Raw genomic sequence first — 19,817 nt, 5'->3', positions numbered from 1 at the left:
CTATGTGACACAGTTTTTCCACATGATTGACTTTCATGCGTTACTTCCATTTCCGTTTTAGAATTATCACGTGGTACATAATACACAACTACGGCCATATTGGTTACTGCATTCGTGTTCAAGCTAATAAGAAAGTTAGAAAATAGCAAAGGTAAACTTGCAGTGCACTGGTTTAGACACTCAAGCATCTGTGGTACACATATTTACACCAAATCGAGGCCTTTGTCACCCCTGAAATGGCGTATTTTAATTGCAAATTCACATGAACTGTGACTGTCTGCTAAAATCGCGAGGATGGTAAAAAATGTGGAAAATATGTTTCCTCTGTTAATCGTGTTCCTATTTTTAGAATAACGGATAACAAACCTTCGTGTAACGCTCTGATATGTATAAATGTTATATATTGGACTCCTCTTCTACTACCCCAGGCCATTTAAAAATGGAACACGGTTGCACCACATGTTTTTATTCATTCCCATACTGTCTTTTCAATCACCTTATAAGTAAACAGAACAAACTTACAATATCACAAATGCAGTACACTGCCATCAAAAACCTTAAAAGGTTTCCTACTAGTCCAAACACAGGGATAATTTATGTGTTTTTTACAAAAACGATGTCATCATTGACACATTTCTTCCAGATTATTCCTGGCCACTAGCTTCCATTTTTTTAGGGGGGGGGTTAGCTCTAGCTGCGAACTGTATCACTTAGTCTTAGGTCCTTGTCATTTTTTAGTATTTGCGATTCTAAGAGCTACAGTTCCGAAGCTAGATTTGCCCCAGTTTCCCGAAGTTCTGTACAAGAAAAATGAAATTTAGGTATTGAGAACAAAATAAATAATTTGTTAGCAAGCATTGAATAGTTAAACTACTGAAAACAATAAAAAAAAAAATCAAAATTGTCAGTCACAAGAAAATTGCATGACAGAACAGGCCTTAGCATAATGGAGGCAAATGAGGCAAATGCCTCACTTTTGAAATGACGACCAAACTTTTAAAGTGTCATTTTTTTTTTATTATATATTTTTCATTATCAATATGCGAGTTTCGCGTTTCAAATTATCTACCAGCACACTACTACATACAATATGTCCTATTGCAGCTTTTACCATAGCGAGGACGGTAAAAAAATAAGTGTTCCAAATACAAATCAAAATAAAAAAATTAAAACAAATCTTAATGTCGTTACAAAACTGGTTGAAGATGGGTTCTTTAAAGAGAAAAAAATATGAAAAAGGTAACTCATGAGTATAAACACCCCCTATAAGTATGCTGGCTTATTACTTTCCTTGGTTTATTTTTAAATTGATAATGCTATAGTTATTAATCTTTATACTAAAATAAATCATTGGCCAAAAATATAATAATTATTCATAATTAATTTAAACAAAATCATGAAGCGCCTTTTCTAGGGAAGTCTTTAATGTATAAGACGGAATGTTTACAGATAAGTTGTGACATAAGAAAGTCAAAAATCCGGTTAAGTAACAATGTTGGTCTATTTTTCTCTGTACCTATTTTAAGACTTATGGTTAATGAGTATGTATAATAAATAAATTCTTATTGATGCTCGTCTTTAACAGCTTATAACTTGCTGTTGGACATACATATATATATATATATATATATATATATGCATAAGAAAGTGTGTTGAAGCTTTTCGATAGTACAGGTCACAGGAGAATCAGAAAGTTTAAGTTGACCAACAATTAACTTTAATATTGAAACTTGATTTGTTACTTACTAGGCTAGTTAATAAAAAAAAACGCATTTCTGTTATATTTTTGATTTTTTTATTATAGATGGTAATGCTAAAAAAGCTTCTCCCGTTTCAGGCACCCGAATCACCCTAAAAAAAGCCCAAATTTTTTTTCGCCTCACTCCGCTCGCCGAATTGCTTCACTTTAAATAGACATCCCCTACAGCCTTACAGAAATTACAAATGAATACCCATTATCTCTATTTGTCCGCCATTACCAAATTTCTCAAAGGTATTTCTGATGCCACAATGGAAAAGTGATTGTTGTTGACGTCAAAAGTTCAAGCGGCCGGGTCAGCTGGGATTAGCGATAAGGTGTATTGATTTAACTGAAAACAACCAAAATGGGGACTCAGATAAAGTCACGATTTAGGTTTACATTAAAGATGAAACAAGGAACTTCTGTATTAAAAATATAAAATAAAACATTTTTTAGATCAATTTCGATAAAACATGTAAATAATGAGTTGTTTTTTTTTTTCCTCAAACAGACATTCTAAAATTCAGTATGGCTGAGGAGGCTGTTTTGGCTTCATTTTTTTTCTTAATTTGATCTTTGAGGAGTTTTCTTCCAAAATTTAAAATTGGATGTTTTTATCTTGCCTTACTTTAAAACATATATGCCAGGCCAAAAAATTGCAAGGATATTGTCCATAACATTTGTAGTTGTTTAAATGTTATTTTTTCAAATATTTGTAGGTTAAATAGAAATGGCAGATACATTGAATTTTGGTCCTGAGTGGTAAGTGACAAATCTTATTTAGTAGTTTTTATATGTTTAACATAAAAGGTTTTACAATTTACATGTCAGGATATTGTATTGGAAAGGAGCAACACTGTAAGCCATAATTTGTTTTGAAAGTTTTAAGTCTTAAATTTGGAGACATGACTCACATTGCTATACTTTATAAATAAAACATTTTGATTAAAATAGACACTTTTCATTGATAACAGTTCATATTTTCAGTTCTAATTTCTAGTACAAATTTGAAAAGTAAGATTGAATGATTAGCTGACCAATTTTGAGTTATTGTACATGTATCTGCAACTGATAGCTCCTTTTAATCTTGGCATAGAACCATATTTTGTGAATGCATATATTATACAACATTTATACAGTAACTCATTAACAAAAAAGATGTCCATTGGTAGCATAGTCATGATAGTAGCGTAAAATATCAATTTTAAGTTTAGTAAGTAAACTTGCATTTTTCAGAAAGAGAAGTATAGGTAGGAACAATAACATCATGGTTGAAGCAATACAATTTTATAAACTTTCATATTTTTTATCCCTTGGGTAAGAAATGATTGAAATTAATGGTAAGGTGTACCAGATTTTTTAAGGATGAGTCATTTTGCAAAGTATCCACTATTTGTTTATCTGGTACACATACATTTTGATGCAAATACATTTGTTGTACTTAGAATTGTTAAACTTTTCCTGTTTCAGGCTCAGAGCCCTATCAGACTTAGAATTGTTAAACTTTTCCTCTTTCAGAGTCAGAGCCCTATCAGACTTAGAATTGTTAAACGTTTCCTCTTTCAGGCTCAGAGCCCTATCAGACTTAGAATTGTTAAACTTTTCCTCTTTCAGGCTCAGAGCCCTATCAGACTTAGAATTGCTAAACTTTTCCTCTTTCAGGCTCAGAGCCCTATCAGACTTAGAATTGTTAAACTTTTCCTCTTTCAGGCTCAGAGCCCTATCAGACTTAGAATTGTTAAACTTTTCCTCTTTCAGGCTCAGAGCCCTATCAGATGGAAATAATCCTGGCACTCCGCCCCCTTCACCGGGAATCATCGGAAAGTACAAGCTAGCAGATTACCGTTATGGCAAAGAAGAAATGCTAGCCCTCAACAATCCAAACCACACAGAGCCTCTAGAGGAAATAAAGAAATTCACATATATATATGTTGAGAAGCCACAGGAGCCCATCACCATGCAGTCTCTATCAGAGGAAGAGCAGGTACATATTTAAAACTTCTTGCTGTGGCATCATTTAACATGTTTAAGATGGTATGGGAGTATAAATTAAAAATGATAAGATTTGTTCATACCTTGCCAAAACATAGTATATCTTGTGATATGTTCAAAACTAAAATAAAATGAAAGGTCACCGAGCATTTTGTTATGCTACAGGTTGTGTTTGAAATGTATCAATTATACAGGAAAATAGGTAGGTAGGGCTTTTATTTTATTTTCCCATTATGTTTTTTACATTGAGTATATGGGAGAAACATTCTGACTTTAACAGTGCTTATTGAAAATGACAAAAAAAACTTAAGGGTAGGCTATTTTTTTAGGCCTAAATTAAAATATTGTTTGTTTGCCCTTTTCCGACCCTATGTTTTGAAACAGGGTAGGTAGGTAGGTAAAATATTTTATTTTTTTCCCCAAAAAAATAACTTGGCTCGGTAAATTATTTTATTTTATAGATACAAACTCTGCATAATGTCATTTGTGTCTGTTTTGTTTTTGCAAATAAGTTTTCTGGGACTATAAGTTAAAAAAAAATTATCACATAGAATGTGAAGCTAATTCATATGCACAGTACTATTTTGTTTTCAAATATCAAAATATAGAGCTGTGTCGCATATCTTCAACGTTTATATGCCTGTAGTCCGAGGTTACTCTGACTAATATGCCTGGAACTTTGAAGAGTTTGAATCTTGCACTTAACTTATATTCTGTACTACGTACCTTGTATGCTTACCTTAAGATTTTCTGTAAAAGATAACTTTGTACTGATAAGATATGTCCGGGCAGACAAACATTACTAGTAGAAAAAGTCCCTAGAGTGTTAGAAACATCGTGTGTGCCTTTGATTCCAATAAAAATGCTACAAGACAAAAACTCTGACAATTGTCACGTATTTTACATCGCATTTATAAATTATCTGTATGGAAAACTTGGCGATTTTACTGCCAGATATTCTCCACTTTACAGGGTTTTGTCTCTTTTGATTCATATCGGATATAAATAATATAGCGGCATCGTTAACATAATCATCCTGATCTGCGGATCACAAAAGGCCATCCCTACATAGAATACTACGTCTGTTTACAAATTAGTTTGTACACACGTTGATAATTTTGTATCAAACGAACTTATTTGTAAATGAACCCTGCTCTTTAAGTATAAAGGTACAGAGTAGCGTATGTCGTATCATGATTTCAGGAAGCGTTCACATGCTGAACATCGATTTCAAACAAATGCTTTGAAACTTCAAATGCAAGTGTTCGTGTCAAACGCTCATGTGATACCAAATGGACTGGACCTTATACGTTGAAGATAAAAACCCGAGAATTCCTGATAAAATAGTTTTGAGCGGGAAATACAAATATAAGATTTTTGGTAGGATCGAAAAAATAAAATCTGGCTGGTAAATACAAATAAAAGATTTTCAGGCGCAACGAATTTATAGGGTCGGTCGGTAAAGGGCAAACAATCAATATTTTAATTTAAGCCTTAGCCTTGAAATATATATAGGGAGGGTAGGGTAATAGGAAACAATCCAAAACATTCATCTTTTTTTTATTTGGTCTAAGAGGTAATTAACTATTTGTATTATTTTTTTCAGCGTTTAATGTCTCAGTCTGTTAACAGCACAGCAGTACTACGAATGTTTGGAAGAGGGGGTCCTCCTGGAGTCAGGGGTGGAAGAGGTGGTATAGAGAGAGGCAGAGGACGAGGTAAAAACTCTATCAACTAAAAGAGGGACGAAAGATACCAAAGGGACAGTCAAACTCGTAAATCTAAAACAAACTGACAACGCCATGGCTAAAAATGAAAAAGACAAACAGAAAAACAATAGTACACATGACACAACATTGAAAACTAAAGAATAAACAACATGAACCCCACCAAAAACTAGGGGTGATCTCAGGTGCTCCTGAAGGGTAAGCAGATCCTGCTCCAGATGCGGCACCCGTCGTGTTGCTTATGTGATTACAAATCCGGTAAAAAGTCTAATTCGGTAGGTCAAATTCATGAAAGGGGATTGTAGTTACGACGTAAGGAACATATCCGATATCATTTGTGAAACGGTTATTCCATAACGGTCAACCAACTCGTGATGGCGTCCGTAAAATTTACGAAGGGATGATTTCAACTTCACCATTTGGAACTCTTGGTTTAATAGCTTCCTTGTGAGCAGTAACCCTCTATCAAGAAAATCATGATAGGAAATGCAAGCACAGGAATATCTTATCAATTGGGAGATATATACCCCGTATGCAGGTGCTGCTGGAATGTTGCTACTTAGAAATGGAAAGTTCACAATTGGAAAGCTGAAATCATCTCTTTTGTCGTAAAGTTTTGTTTTCAACCGACCCTCATTGTCAATTTCTAGATGTAAGTCAAGATATGAAGCCGACTTAACTGTATCTGTAGTATCCTTTATCTCCAATTCGATGGGATAGAATTGCTAATTCTAAATGTAAACTAAATGTTAAACTAAATGTTTACTTCTATATAATTATAAGCTATACTTATATACTGCCATTGTGATTTGAATATTTTTGATTTATTTTAATTTTATTAAATGACAAAACAGCTATATAGTTCTCTTGTCAACTTTTAAGTTTTGGTGACCAGGTATATTGTTTAGCAATTATATCATTATATGTCACCAAACAGCCTTTAAATAAATACAAGTGAGCTATTAAAGGCCCAGCATATAAAAGAGGATCAAAAGATACCAAAGGGACATTTAAACACATAAGTCAAAAATTGACTGATAAAGCCATAGCCAAAAAAGAAAAGACCCAACAAACAAAAGTACACAAAACACAAAATAGAAAACTTAAGACTGAGCAACAAAAACCCGTACCAAAATAGTGGGGTGACACAATATCTCACAATATAAATGTGAAACATCATACCAGAAAACCTTCAACTGATTTATAGCAATTCAATATACACAAAACAAAAAATGCTGATTGTGATCATTTTAATTTTAGGGTTAACAAATTTTTGTTGTTTATTTGTAGGTCGGGGACGAGGTGAAAGTGGTTTTCTACAGAGAGGTATGTCAGCAGAGGAGGGAGGGGGATTTGGCAGACCTCCTACTCACTCAAGATCAGATGGCTGGGAAGAAGTGTAGGTCTTCTGTTTAAGGTGGTACCTAACACTACAGGGAGATAACTCTGTAAAATCAGCAAAACGTTTTAATTACGTTGTGTTGTAAAGGGAATATTAAGCCTCTCAGTGATCAAAATTGGTGTTTGTCAAACTGCTATATAACCAGTGTAATTTTTCTGACAAAACCGTTGGTTCAAAATTTTTGAAATTCTTATATTTTTGTCAAAGGATCAAAGTAAATACTTCATCAAAATTTTATGAAAATTAAACGAGCCCAATTAATTTTAGTGAAAGTGTTGGGTACCACCTTAATTATTAAAATAAAATCTTCATTTTGAACTTAAAATTGATATTTTGAGACCCACAATAACTGCTTTGAAAGAAAGCAGATTATAATTGAAAATTATTTAAATCTCAATTTGAAGAATATGTTTGCCATTTGAAAAGTGATTTTGTGGAACCTTTTTTAATTTGAATTTATTTGATCCACTTGATTCTAAATGCAATCTCTTATTCGGCTTTTTTTGTGGAACTAAAAATATCAATTTGAATTAGGAATCCCAAATAGTTAAATGAGCGACCAAAGCACAGAAGATAGCTGAAGACCAACAAACAACATGTTTTTCACTGTTAATTAACTCAAAAGAATCTATTTTTTATTTCCTTAATGTACAAAAAGCATTAAGGCTGTTCCAGAAAATACTATGTCCCCCCCCAGGGACAGCATTTTTTTTAACCCCCACCACCCACAGAAATAAAATTTAATTAGAACAGCACTCTCTTTGCATTTTGGTATTTCAAATACAACCACCCACATAATATCTAAAAAAAAATGCCTTCCCTGGAGGGGACATAGTATTTTCTGGAACAGCCCCTAATGTATATCATATTGTTTTATTCTAACTTCATATATGCTTATGCAAATCCAATTATACTTTTACAGTGGTGCAAAGAGAAACTACAATCCACGGTTTGATGAAGAAGGAGGACCACCGCAGAGACAATTTCACAGATCATTAAGTAACGAGAACTGGAGAGACCGGGGAGGGGAGCATGAGGAGGAAGATGGTGACTGGAGAAAAGCAGGGTCTAAATGGAGTAAGTAAGATAAATTGGTAGAACTTTACCCTTAGGCCTGATTCAGTTAAAAGTACCTTTTGTTTTGATTTTTCACAGTGACAATTAACTCTGTGTATGGGGATTTACTTTGAAATTTAGTTATCTTTCGTATTTTTTTTTGAACCGACTCACATCTAAAATTATTTTTAAAAAAAGTTTTTTCTTTAAGGCCTCCATCTACAGCAAAAATATTTGAAGTATATTCTGGAAAAGAAAAGCAATGGGCTGGATGTCTTCAATTATGTGTATCTTGTTGGAAAATAATTTAAATGTAAGTTTTGACAATTTATTGATCTGCAAAAACTGTGCTCATTCCATTTCTTAATTAACAGACACAAGAGGTAACTGGCGAGAACCAATCAATCGAGGAGATAGGGGAGGCTTTGACGAGAGACCACAGCCTAATGGTTTACCTAGGGCAGGCTTTGATAAAGGGAGACAATACCAAAGAAATCGTATCAGTGAATCATGGGATGAAGATGGTAAATTACATTGAAAAATCAAATGAAAATGATGACTGTGGATTCAAATTAAGTCTGCATACAATCTTACAGATAATTGGCACTTTGTTGAACAACTAAATGTGTGGTTTTTTTTTAACACAGAATATCCCAAGAAAATTGGTATCTCATGAATATAAACAAATCCACAGTAGTAAAAAATTTCATACAGAATTAAAATAAAAAGAGCTGGTATGATTGTCAAACCATTATGCACAAGAGACCAAAGAGAGTGTTTTTGCTAGGTCAGTTCATATACTGTGGATTCATTGTAATTTTGGGGCATACCATCTTTTATAGAGAAGGGTTAAATTTTCAAAGGAATACTCATTTTCTATATAAATGAATTCAGACTTTGTCAAAACCATTAAAACTGAGTCTCCTCAATACACAAACATTGGATACCATAAAAAATGGATGTTTAACCTTAAACAATAATAAAATCCAATAGCATATGATAAGTCATGAAAGAATGTGTATAAAAAATGTGCAATAGAATGAATAGGTAATATATATTAAAAAAATATCAATGGCCTAATTTTAGCTTATAACATTAAAGAATTGAGGCTTAAGACAGGGGCATAAGGAATGTTTCAGGTGTTTAACTATATAACTTAAAAAGTTAAATGCTGTATAATTTATTTTATTGAATTAACAATTATTTTTTTTAAAGTTTTATGCATAATAGTGCACTTATTATACCCCCGCTTTATAAAAAGGGGGGGTATACTGTTTTACCTCTGTCCGTCAGTCAGTACGTCCCATGAATATTTTTCGTCGCATTTTTCTCAGGAACTACAATACAAGGATTTCTGAAATTTGGTTTCAGGGTTTATCGAAGTCAGCTATACCGTGTGATGCGTTTTCAGATTGATCACTTGACAACTTCCTGCTAACCGAACACTTGTATGATTTTACACATGATAGCCAAGTTGAAAATTTTTGTCACACTTTTCTCAGGAACTACAATTCAAGGATTTCTGAAATTTGGTTTTAGGGTTTATCGAAGTCAGCTATACAGTGTGATGCATTTTCAGATTGATCAATTGACAACTTCCTGTTTACCGAACACTTGTATGATTTTACACATGATAGCCATGTTGAAAATTTTCGTCACATTTTTCTCAGGAACTACAATACAAGGATTTCTGAAATTTGGTTTCAGGATTTATATAAGTCAGCTATACAGTGTGATGCGTTTTCAGATTCATCACTCAAAAACTTCCTGTTTACCGAACACTTGCATATTTTTACACTATTTATATTATCCACTTGCGGTGGGGTATTATCAGTGAACAGTAGCTCGCAGTTTCACTTATTGTGACTGCAAAATATTTAATCTAATTTGTATTAGTAGATAATATGCCAGAATGGAGTATGCCTGACACAACAGGAGACGATGTTGGAACATTTGATTCAAGTGGTGCTTTTGTGTCTACAAAGGTAGGTGTAATGGTTTGACCAAAAATTAGGGTTGAACAATGTGATAAGGGCTGTTTTAAATGTGTATGCATGGGGAATGAGAGGCACTCTAATCTATAAATTGTGGGTGGTGCATTTTCTTTAGATTTTAGTAAGATTTTTTAAAGAAAAATTTAATATTATGAGTTGTAAGGGTTTAACATGCTGATAAGGGCTGTTCCAGATTTAAACACAAGGGGGATCGGAGACACTCAAATATATAACTTGTGGGTGGTGCATTTTCTTTAGAATTTGGTAAGAATTATTTTTAAAGAAAAAGGGAAATGTTATATCATCGATTTTAAGGGTAAAAAAGTGCCTACCTCCCCCATGTGTTAAATCTGGAACAGTCTGAACATGAACTTGCACAAGTATACACAAAAACACAATAATAATGAAAACTAAGACCTAAAATGGAACCAGTAAAAACTTAATATTGAAATGAAGGCTGTTTCATTATGGCAACTGTCTGAAGGCTTACTTTTACATTTGTCTGAGCTTGTTAAAAGTAATTTTCTTTCTGCACTGATAGATATCAATTTAAACCAAACATAGAAAGGTTTCTAGTGTTTTGTCCAATAATTTGAAAATTGGGAAGTCTAAACTTTCAAGATAGTTACTGTATGCACATTTATAAAATTTCTAAAATGACAGCTAGAAGTATTGTGTGTAAACAAATAAAGAAAAAACTTTTAACTCCTTCACACTTTCTTGCAAAGGGATGGTACAAATCTGTAGATTAATAAAGGGCTTAATTTTTGACAAATTTTCTTTGCAGACTGTTTTCTTTTGTTTTGAATACTCCAAATTTTTAAGTGCAAGTAATTTTGTAATTTCTTTGTTGCAGAAAAAACCTGGTGAAAAGGGAAGTGAAAATCATGAAAGAAGAGAACCTCATACAGAAACCAGTGAAAAGAAAGACAATGTAAAACATAAATCACCAGACAAACAGAAAGTAGAGACAGACAAAGTGAAAAGACCTCCACCAAATCTTGAAAACAGACAAAATAAAAGTGAAAATGCTTCTAAAAGAACATTGGAACCCCGTGAAAACAAGACAGTGACTTCAGAATCACCAGGTCAAAGTTCAAAACCTGTAAATAGTAGACAGAAGGAAAATAATAATGAGGTGAAAGTGTCTAAGGAAAATAATAGTGCTCAAAATGATTTTTCAAAGAGTGAAGTGACGATGAAAAATGAAGAGACTAATGTAAGTTTGAAGAAGGAAAAAGTCGAGGCAGAGACACTAGCCCGGCTGCAGGCAGCTGCCGAAAATGTGGTGTTGTCAGCCATGACGGCAGAGGTACAAATAGGTTACTTCTCAGTTTTGCAGTGTTATTTCCCTTAAACAGAAAGGCTGTAAAATCAAATTTATGTGAAATTATTTACTAATTTGGAAACCATAATCTGAAAAATTCAAATTGAATTATGATATATTGACACAAGTGATAGAACTTTTGAGAAATTTAGATTTAAAACAATAAAGCATTTAAGCTTTCATATATTTTGGAATATATCTGTTTTAAGAGGTGGTATAATAGCAAAAAAGGGAAGTAACCACTTAATCTTCTGTTTGTTGTGTGAGTTATCTACTCTTAGCTGATCTATTTAACATTTTCAATTTTTATGGCTGTTCCATAAAAACATACATGGAATTGTGGACAAACACTCTGTTGATGGCTTTCAAAATACTATTTGTACAGCCAAAATTAAAGTGTTATTCTAAAATTGCCACTCAAGTTGGTTATTCTATATTCTTAGTGCCTTTGGCTTTGTGTGTACTGAGTATGTTTAAATGGAACAGTTCTAAGAATTTTTCACTTTATATGTATTGATGTTAACTGCGCTTTTAAATTAAGTATATGACTGTTGTCTTAAAATCTATTTAGTTTTTGGATAATTCTGTTTGTTGAAACAAATCCTTTGTTTTACAGTTAGGAATATAAAGCCAAATAACTGTATGTAGAAGTTGTAAATTGTAATAAATATTTTGTGAATGGTCAACCTAATGTGAAAAAAATATTAACTTTTTCATGTTCCACTGATAGAAAAATAAATGATAAAATTGGGTATTCAAAAATTATGCTTCAAGTCATGTGTGTTGCATTTATAGTGCAAGTATCTTTTAAAAAATTGGTACAGAATTGTTTGATGTTTTATTGTTGTAAAATCTGAGTCATTTCACTGTTAGAGTTAGATTAGAATTATGTCCCTTGAATGGAAAGGAAAATTTTAGAGGGTTTGTTCCATTTTGGTTGTTAAATAAGTTGCTGGTTTGTATTTGAGAGTCTGATGTTTTATTTGTCTATGTTATGAACACTGCATTTATATAGATTGTATTGATTTGCTATGTATTTTTAAGCATTGGCTCCTATAGCTAATTGTAAGGGCTAATCCAGAAAAAAATGTAGGGGGTGGGGGTTGGAAGGCAGTTTTTCACAGCACCCGCCACCCAGACAATTGTAATTGAGAATTATAGTGTGAAAAGTTGCTCTGATACCCATCACCCATGTATTATTAATACAATGTGCCTTCCAACCCCTCCCCCCCCCCCCCCCCAAATACTTTTTTTCTGGAATATCCCTAAGTATTTTCCATGCTTGTGGTGTTGGGTGACTGTCTTATAGACATTAACCCACATGTTCTTTTGTTCGTATTTAGGATGATGATAAAGAGAAGATGGTTCCTCGGCCAGCCAAAGATTCTACAGCATTACCGTCAGATCATGAAGATGCACTAAAATGGTTTTATAAAGATCCTCAGGGAGATATGCAAGGTATTGTAAACTAGGAAATTTTGTTTGAATTCTTGTTTTCATGCTGTTATTTATTCATGTACAGTTTCATTCCTATGACTCAAGTTCCAATGTAATACTTGAGGTAGTTTATTTTTTCAGTAAAAACTCTGAACATTTTTGTGACCGTGAAAATAGTAATAAAAAAAAAAACTAACTAAACTATTGATTCAATCTGGCTACTAAATAACAGTCACTCTCAAAGCTTCTTCAAAGCAAAAACTATGCCTTTACAAAAATATCACAAAGAAAATTTATGGTTTTGGGGGGACAGTGAGTACCTTCGTTGATACTGATGATTCATATATTTTCGTCGATTTAGGGAGAATTGTATTCTAAAATTTGTTCAATTTTGTCAAATTAAGCGAAGAAACATTGATAATAACTCCTTCACTCCAAGTGAATTAGCCGACCTCAATAAATCCATATTCATGTGAACTTCAATTTAAACCCTAGCTAGAGATTGACAACGCATGCATTATAAGTGTACAGGTTATTTAAAGAAAAAGAGTGTCAACAATGAAAGTGAAACTATGGTAAATCATTTGATTACTGATTCGATCTTATTAAATCATTCTTATACAGTTAAAAACAATGATAAACAAAAAAATTTAATATATAAGATAAAATCAAACAGACCTATAAAAATCCAATTGCACGTTTTGGTTTAATCTATTCATATCGTGTATATGGTAATCTGGGGTCAAATCAATAGTTAATAAGATGGCGTCTGTGCTAACATACACGCGAAACTAACCTACATATTATCTACACCATGCTCTGTATACTGTTTATTTTAGACTTTTGGTTTTCTGGATAAATGTTTTACATTGTTATAAATCAAGTATGAGAATTTGAGTCAAATCGGTGACCATGAATTCGACAGCTAGTGCCCCTTTAACTAATGTTTTGCTAGTCTGCATACACACCTTAATGAATTATGTACTTTGTTGATTGTTTAAACATGTTGTTTTCCTATCAAAAATTACAGAAAATTGGTAATGTACTTGTATTTGTATGATATTTTGTTAAAATAAATTGACAAGTAAAATGCTTTTGAAAATTTATGATTTAATGTTATTTTTTGTTCCAGGTCCTTTTACACCAAATGAAATGGCTGAATGGTTTAGTGCTGGATATTTTACCATGAATTTACAAGTGAAAAGAGGCATTGATGAAAAAATATCTCCTTTAGGTAAATACTATTAAAAATGAAAAGATAAGATTATGAAAATAAGTTTCTCTAATTTTTGTGCTATTTTCAAATTTCCTGACCAGGTGTGAGAAAAATAATTCTCCTCACTAGTGAAAAATCTGTTCTCGGCAAATGGTTGGTTGAAATTTAATTGTGACGTTAAAATGTTTTGTTTACTTCTGATTTTTCCTATTGTGACGTCATGAAAAAAAGGCGGCAATGCCTGATGACTTCACATAAAAAGAACACAAGATTCTGAAAATCTTTGAAAACGAAGAATGAAATTTTTTAGAGAAACCGATTCTGACACTATAACTCGTGTATTATGATATTTCTCCACTCTCGACAGTTAATTATTTTAAAAGCTCGGCAAGCCTCAAGCTTTAAATTAAAAAATTTAACTGTCTCGAGTGGAGAAATATAGTAATACACTTGTTGCAGTGTAGGAATCTAAATAACCATCATAATATTTTGATTTAACAAACAAGACAAAAATGAAAATAAAAGTGTGTCAATTGAAAGGGGGAATGTATCAAATAGACAACAACCTGCCCAAAGAGCAACCAATGGATCTTCATTACATTGAGAAAATCCTGCCCCAGAAGGCAGGCTTCAGCTGCCACCTGAATATTTTCCTTGAGTTCATCGAAAATTGGCTTCACAAATAAACTCCCAAAAATATCTTTTGACATGTGATAGACAATGCCAAAGTTTTCAATTGTTAAACAGACTTTGTGTAATCCTGAGATGTCAATATATTATATTTGTATATTTATATATATTTTGTATAAAATGCTCTATAACAAATTGTTATGATATAACTCGTTGAAACCCTTTGAGGTCAGACAATGCAGTGTGAAATTTAGTCTGTTTGATACTAAATGATAAAAAAGGATTTTGTTGATTTTAAATCTATAAATTATTGTTTAAATCTTATCTTTTGTGTTTTTCAGGAGAACTGATAAAAAGTTGGGGCAGAGTGCCATTTTTACCTGGTCCATCACCACCTCCAGCATTAGTAAGTATTAAACATAAGATGGCATTATATCATTTTTATGCCCCACCTACAATAGTAGAGCGGCATTATGTTTTCTGGTCTGTGCGTCCGTTCTTCTGTTACACTCACGTTAAAGTTTTTGGTCAAGGTAGTTTTTGATAAAGTTGAAACTTAGTATACATGTTCCCTTTGATAAGATCCTTCTAATTTTAATGCCAAATTAGAGAATTTATTCCAATTTCACGGTCCAGTAAACATAGAAAATGATAGTGCGAGTGGGGCATCCGTGTATTGTGGACACATTCTTGTTTTGAATGTGTTTAAAGACCAAAAGTATCAACCTTACATAAACTTTGCTTGATCAACCATGTTCTTGGGCAGAGGTGCACATGCACAAGATGAAGGGCATTAGTGCAGTTTTTGAAACAGGTAAACATAATTTCACCAAACTTGTTAAAATTCATCTACAAGACATAATGTTGTGGACCTGCTCTTTTAATCTGATAGAATTCTGGCTTTCTAGAACCAACACAAGGATTTAACCACTTATCACAACACACACCATGCTTAGAAGACGTACATATTTATATGATATCAAAATATTTTGATTTATTTTATTTATGCCCTATCCACTAGGCATTAAGTATCACCCTTGACTGTCTCTTTTTCAGTCCTTATGTCTGTCCCATTTTTATGTCCCACCTACGATAGTAGAGGGGCATTATGTTTTCTGGTCTGTGCATTCGTTCGTCCCGCTTCAGGTTAAAGTTTTTGGTCTAGGTAGTTTTTGATGAAGCTGAAGTCCAATCAACTTGAAACTTAGTACACTTGTTGCTTATGATATAATCTTTCTAATTTTAAAACCAATTTGGACTTTTGACTTCAATTTCGCAGTCCACTGAACATAGAAAATGAAAGTGGAAGTTTCAGGTTAAAGTTTTTGGTCAAGGAAGTTTTTGATGAAATTGAAGTCCAATCAATTTGAAACTTAGTACATATGTTCCCTATAGTATAATCTTTCTAATTTTAATGCCAAATTAGATTATTACCCAATTTCACGGTCCATGTGATTGAACATCGAAAATGATAGTGCGAAGTTCAGGTTAAAGTTTTTGGTCAAGGTAGTTTTTGATGAAGTTAAAGTTACATCAACTTGAAACTTAGTACACATGTTTCCTATGATATGATCTTTCTAGTTATAATTCCAAATTACAATTTTGACCCCAATTTCACGGTCCACTGAACATAGAAAATGATAGTGCGAGTGGGGCATCCATGTACTATGGACACATTCTTGTTTTTTCTGCATTTTTACAGCATTTTTCTTTATGCAAGTTATATTTAATTTGTACACAATGCAAAAGGCAGTGAGTCCCTTACTGTTGAAAAATATGTCCTTTTATAATTTGGAAAATTGCAACTATTTTCTTTTCAACTAGTATTTTGTGGTAATAAATGAAGCAAGCTTGATTGGGGTCATTCATGTCTACAGACACATTCTTCTCTTATATCTGAAAATGTAATTTTAATTTGCATTTTCCAGAATACCCCAACAAGTCAAGCTACCGCTGACCAACAAGAACAGATGAAGGCCTTACAACAGATGCTTGTCCAACAACAAATGATGCAGCAACAGTTCTTAATGAGGTTAGGGGCATTTGTACACTAGATGTTTATGTTTTTGTAGTTTACTAAAAAAAAAATATACTTTGGATTTATAATTTATTTTTCACTAGTTCCAGATTATTTAATTTTCAAGGAAGGAACATTTTCAAACTCCATTTTCATAGTTCATTTGATATGCATACTTGAGGAGTATAAATGAAATTTCGCTGTAGTTGTAACAAGTTAAAGAAATGGTTATATTGTGTATTTGTGTCCCATTTAAACTTTTGAAAGGACTAGTTAAATGATACTTATGTATTTAAATACAAAAAAGAAACTATACATACAAAGCCTTTGAAATAGGTGTATGATCAACATGCCATAGCACTAGGTGCATATAGCAAAATCAGCAAAAATTTGTAAGCAAAGTTGTAGTAATTTTGCAAAATCATATAGGTAAACTTTTGTGTGACCTGAATATTGAATGTTAGGTGTTACCAAACACTTTGACTAAAAATGATTTTTGCTCATTTAATTGCTCATAAAATGTTGACAAAATATTAACATTAACCCTTTTGACAAAAATATAAGAATTCAAAAACTTGAACCACACAGTTTGACAACACTTATTTTAATCATTGAAAAGCTTACTTTTCCCTTAGCAATAGAATGTGATTAAAATGGTCAGCTGATTTTTTTGAAGCATTTAGTTTTATGTACCACCTTAAATGAAGATTGTTTATTTTTTCAGACAATTACAGATGCAACAAATTCAACAGGTGATGCAGCAACTGCAGGAAAATGATCAGTTTAAAAACCTGCCACCATTACAACAGCAACAGCTGGCCATGCAACTAATGTTAAAACAATCACCGGTCCCCATCATACCCCCACAGACACAGATGCAGAATTTATCACCCAGGTAAGTCGAAGGGGACTTTAGGTGTGCACTACATCTGTGTATTGTTTTATAATGACAGGTTATAGATAAAGTTTTAATTTTGTTCTAGTCATTAATTTGGTATATATACATTGTATAAGTTACAGAAAAATAGAAAATTTACTAAAAATATTGATTTCAACACCTTTTTTTTGTCATGCTTGAAGATATTGACTTGATATTTGTTATAATTTATATATATATATATATATATATATATATATTTATATTTAATTATAAGTTCTAGATCAAGTTAGAATTTTGTTCCAATACAAAGAATTTTACCAGTAGGGACTATGCATTGCCATCATGCAATACCCACAGAATGCTTGTTTTGACGCCCCACCTAAGATAGTAGAGGGGCATTATCTTTTCTGGTATGTGCAGGGCTTTCATTAACTTTTCACTGTACAGGCTGTTTACTCTTTTGAAGCGGCTGATCCAAAAGGGTGGGTCAGGGGGGGCTTCCCCCCCCCCGAAATTTTTTTTGACCTTACATTGAAAATGGTGAACTCTGAGGCATTTTCAAACTATTTACAAATGCATGAAAAATGGGGTTTCATAGGATTGATATCTGTTTTTTTAGATTGTAAGGTCAATCTTGTGATATTGCGTATTAAAATACGACAAATAAAAATATTTCAAAAATAATCTTTTTGTATTACCAGATTTTGCGAAAAATAAGAAAGCAATGGAGGGTCAGCATTAACCATTAATACCAAGAAACAATATAAATACAAGCAAATATAAACTACCCAAACATATAGCCGACTTTATGGCATGGAGTTTTCTCATTGTTGAAGAAAATAGGGTTGCCTATATTTGATACATCCCCTTTATTTGAACTTTGGTAGATAGTTTTCTCAATGGCAATCATACCACACCTTCTTATTATATGAAACACAAGCTGCCATTGTCTGTTCATGTGCTTAGGAAGACCAGGCTAGGGTAAGCAAAACTCCCCACTTAAACCCTTACAATTTCACCCTATATCTAGCACATTCAGAATATTATGCTGCACATAATTAAAAATATTTGTCAAAACAAATCACCATAAAGGGTAGACATTATTAGTGTTTTACTAGGAAATTTTGCTTACCCTGGCCATGTTGGGCACATATACACACAGTGACAACTAACTGTAATGTAGACAAACATATTGTGACATAGTCAAGACTTGAGAGGCAATGAAAACAAATTAGTTTTGTTAGAATTTTTTTAAGCACTTCAATCAAAACACAAGTATCAGAGAGTCACATTGTCATAGTCAAACTCATCAGAGTCTTCACTTTCATTGTCATCTTCCTCACTGTCATAGTCAGCATCATCTTGGAAGCCAGTTAGATTTAGCAGCTTTAAAATGTGTGACATTTTTGTCCTCACCCGTCCCATTTCTTCTTCATCGTTTTCATTCAAATTGGCTTGGACACCTGCATCTGCAGTTTCCATCACTTCTGCAGGAGCAGTTGTCACGACTTTAGCAACTGCAAGGCCCTTAAGTTTTCTCCTTGGTTTAGACTTGTACCAATTGTCAACACAATTGTTGACCAGCTCTGTTGCCTCTTTTACTGGAGGTCCATTTATAGATACCTGTAGCAATCCTGAAAGCATGTTATCTTTTAATGTACTTCTTAGACGTGTCTTAATACGCTTCACTGCCGAAGCCCCACGTTCAGGCCAGGCATTGCTTACTGGCAAGGAAAGTATAATTGCAGCTATGTGGTATAATCTTGGGAAAATATACCCTTTGTCTGTTGGATTTCTTAGGTTCAGTAATCTTTTTAAGACAACCTCTGTTGTCTTTTTCTCCTGGCTTGATTCAAGTACATCTTTTTTAAGCCTTAAAATATGGTACTTAAAGCTCATCCATTCAGCCGAAAGTTCATTCTTTGCCTCCTCATCTCCAGCTAAAAAGTGTGAGCCCAAATCATCTATCTTCTCATCTCCGTAATACTTAAAGGTTGGTTCTATTTTATCTGGAAGGAGACAAGGATCAAACACACTAAAAGCAGCCAAAATTGGTGCTGCCTCACCAAATCTTTCATCCAAGTTGTTTATTAAGGCTTCAACATACTTGGCCATCTTTCCTGTTGCCTCCTTTAACTGAGCTTCAGTGGGTGTTAACTCTAAAAATCCAAGTCTCTCAATACCTCCGGTTTCTTTGATAATTGCTGTTTTTACTTTTTCTGTCAAATTACTCTCTTTAAGTGCGTCTTTAGCTTCAAGGATGCAAGGCTGTATACATGCATAGTTTATTGTTCCAGCTTGAAAGGTTTTGCTCAGTTTTGCAAGAATTGGCAAGATTTCTTTCAGAATGAAAATGCTGGTCACAAATCTTACATTTTTCATCTTCTTTAAAAGGCCT

The 19,817-nt window shown here is 33.1% G+C and overlaps 1 protein-coding gene across 4 annotated transcripts in view; it reads left to right on the top strand.

The window, feature by feature from the left end:
- The first annotated feature begins 56 nt into the window (after positions 1–56).
- LOC134692092 (GRB10-interacting GYF protein 2-like) overlaps positions 57–19,817 on the top strand; it is a 46,426-nt gene continuing 26,665 nt past the window's right edge. For 2 of the 4 annotated variants that reach the window (XM_063552476.1, XM_063552474.1), the window contains exons 1-14: positions 57–151; positions 2,461–2,503; positions 3,500–3,725; positions 5,340–5,451; positions 6,751–6,859; positions 7,785–7,939; positions 8,293–8,442; positions 9,815–9,903; positions 10,769–11,224; positions 12,583–12,697; positions 13,809–13,910; positions 14,864–14,928; positions 16,451–16,554; positions 17,264–17,434. In XM_063552476.1, the coding sequence (XP_063408546.1) occupies positions 2,472–2,503; positions 3,500–3,725; positions 5,340–5,451; positions 6,751–6,859; positions 7,785–7,939; positions 8,293–8,442; positions 9,815–9,903; positions 10,769–11,224; positions 12,583–12,697; positions 13,809–13,910; positions 14,864–14,928; positions 16,451–16,554; positions 17,264–17,434 (1,886 nt within the window). In that variant the 5' untranslated portion in view covers positions 57–151; positions 2,461–2,471. The remainder of the gene's footprint in view (positions 152–2,460; positions 2,504–3,499; positions 3,726–5,339; positions 5,452–6,750; positions 6,860–7,784; positions 7,940–8,292; positions 8,443–9,814; positions 9,904–10,768; positions 11,225–12,582; positions 12,698–13,808; positions 13,911–14,863; positions 14,929–16,450; positions 16,555–17,263; positions 17,435–19,817) is intronic. The other 2 variants (XM_063552475.1, XM_063552477.1) reach the window with 2 other exon arrangements.

The sequence above is a fragment of the Mytilus trossulus genome, chromosome 12 (genome assembly GCF_036588685.1).
Source record: "Mytilus trossulus isolate FHL-02 chromosome 12, PNRI_Mtr1.1.1.hap1, whole genome shotgun sequence".
NCBI lineage: Eukaryota > Metazoa > Mollusca > Bivalvia > Mytilida > Mytilidae > Mytilus > Mytilus trossulus.
This window is presented reverse-complemented; position numbering and strand designations above follow the sequence as displayed.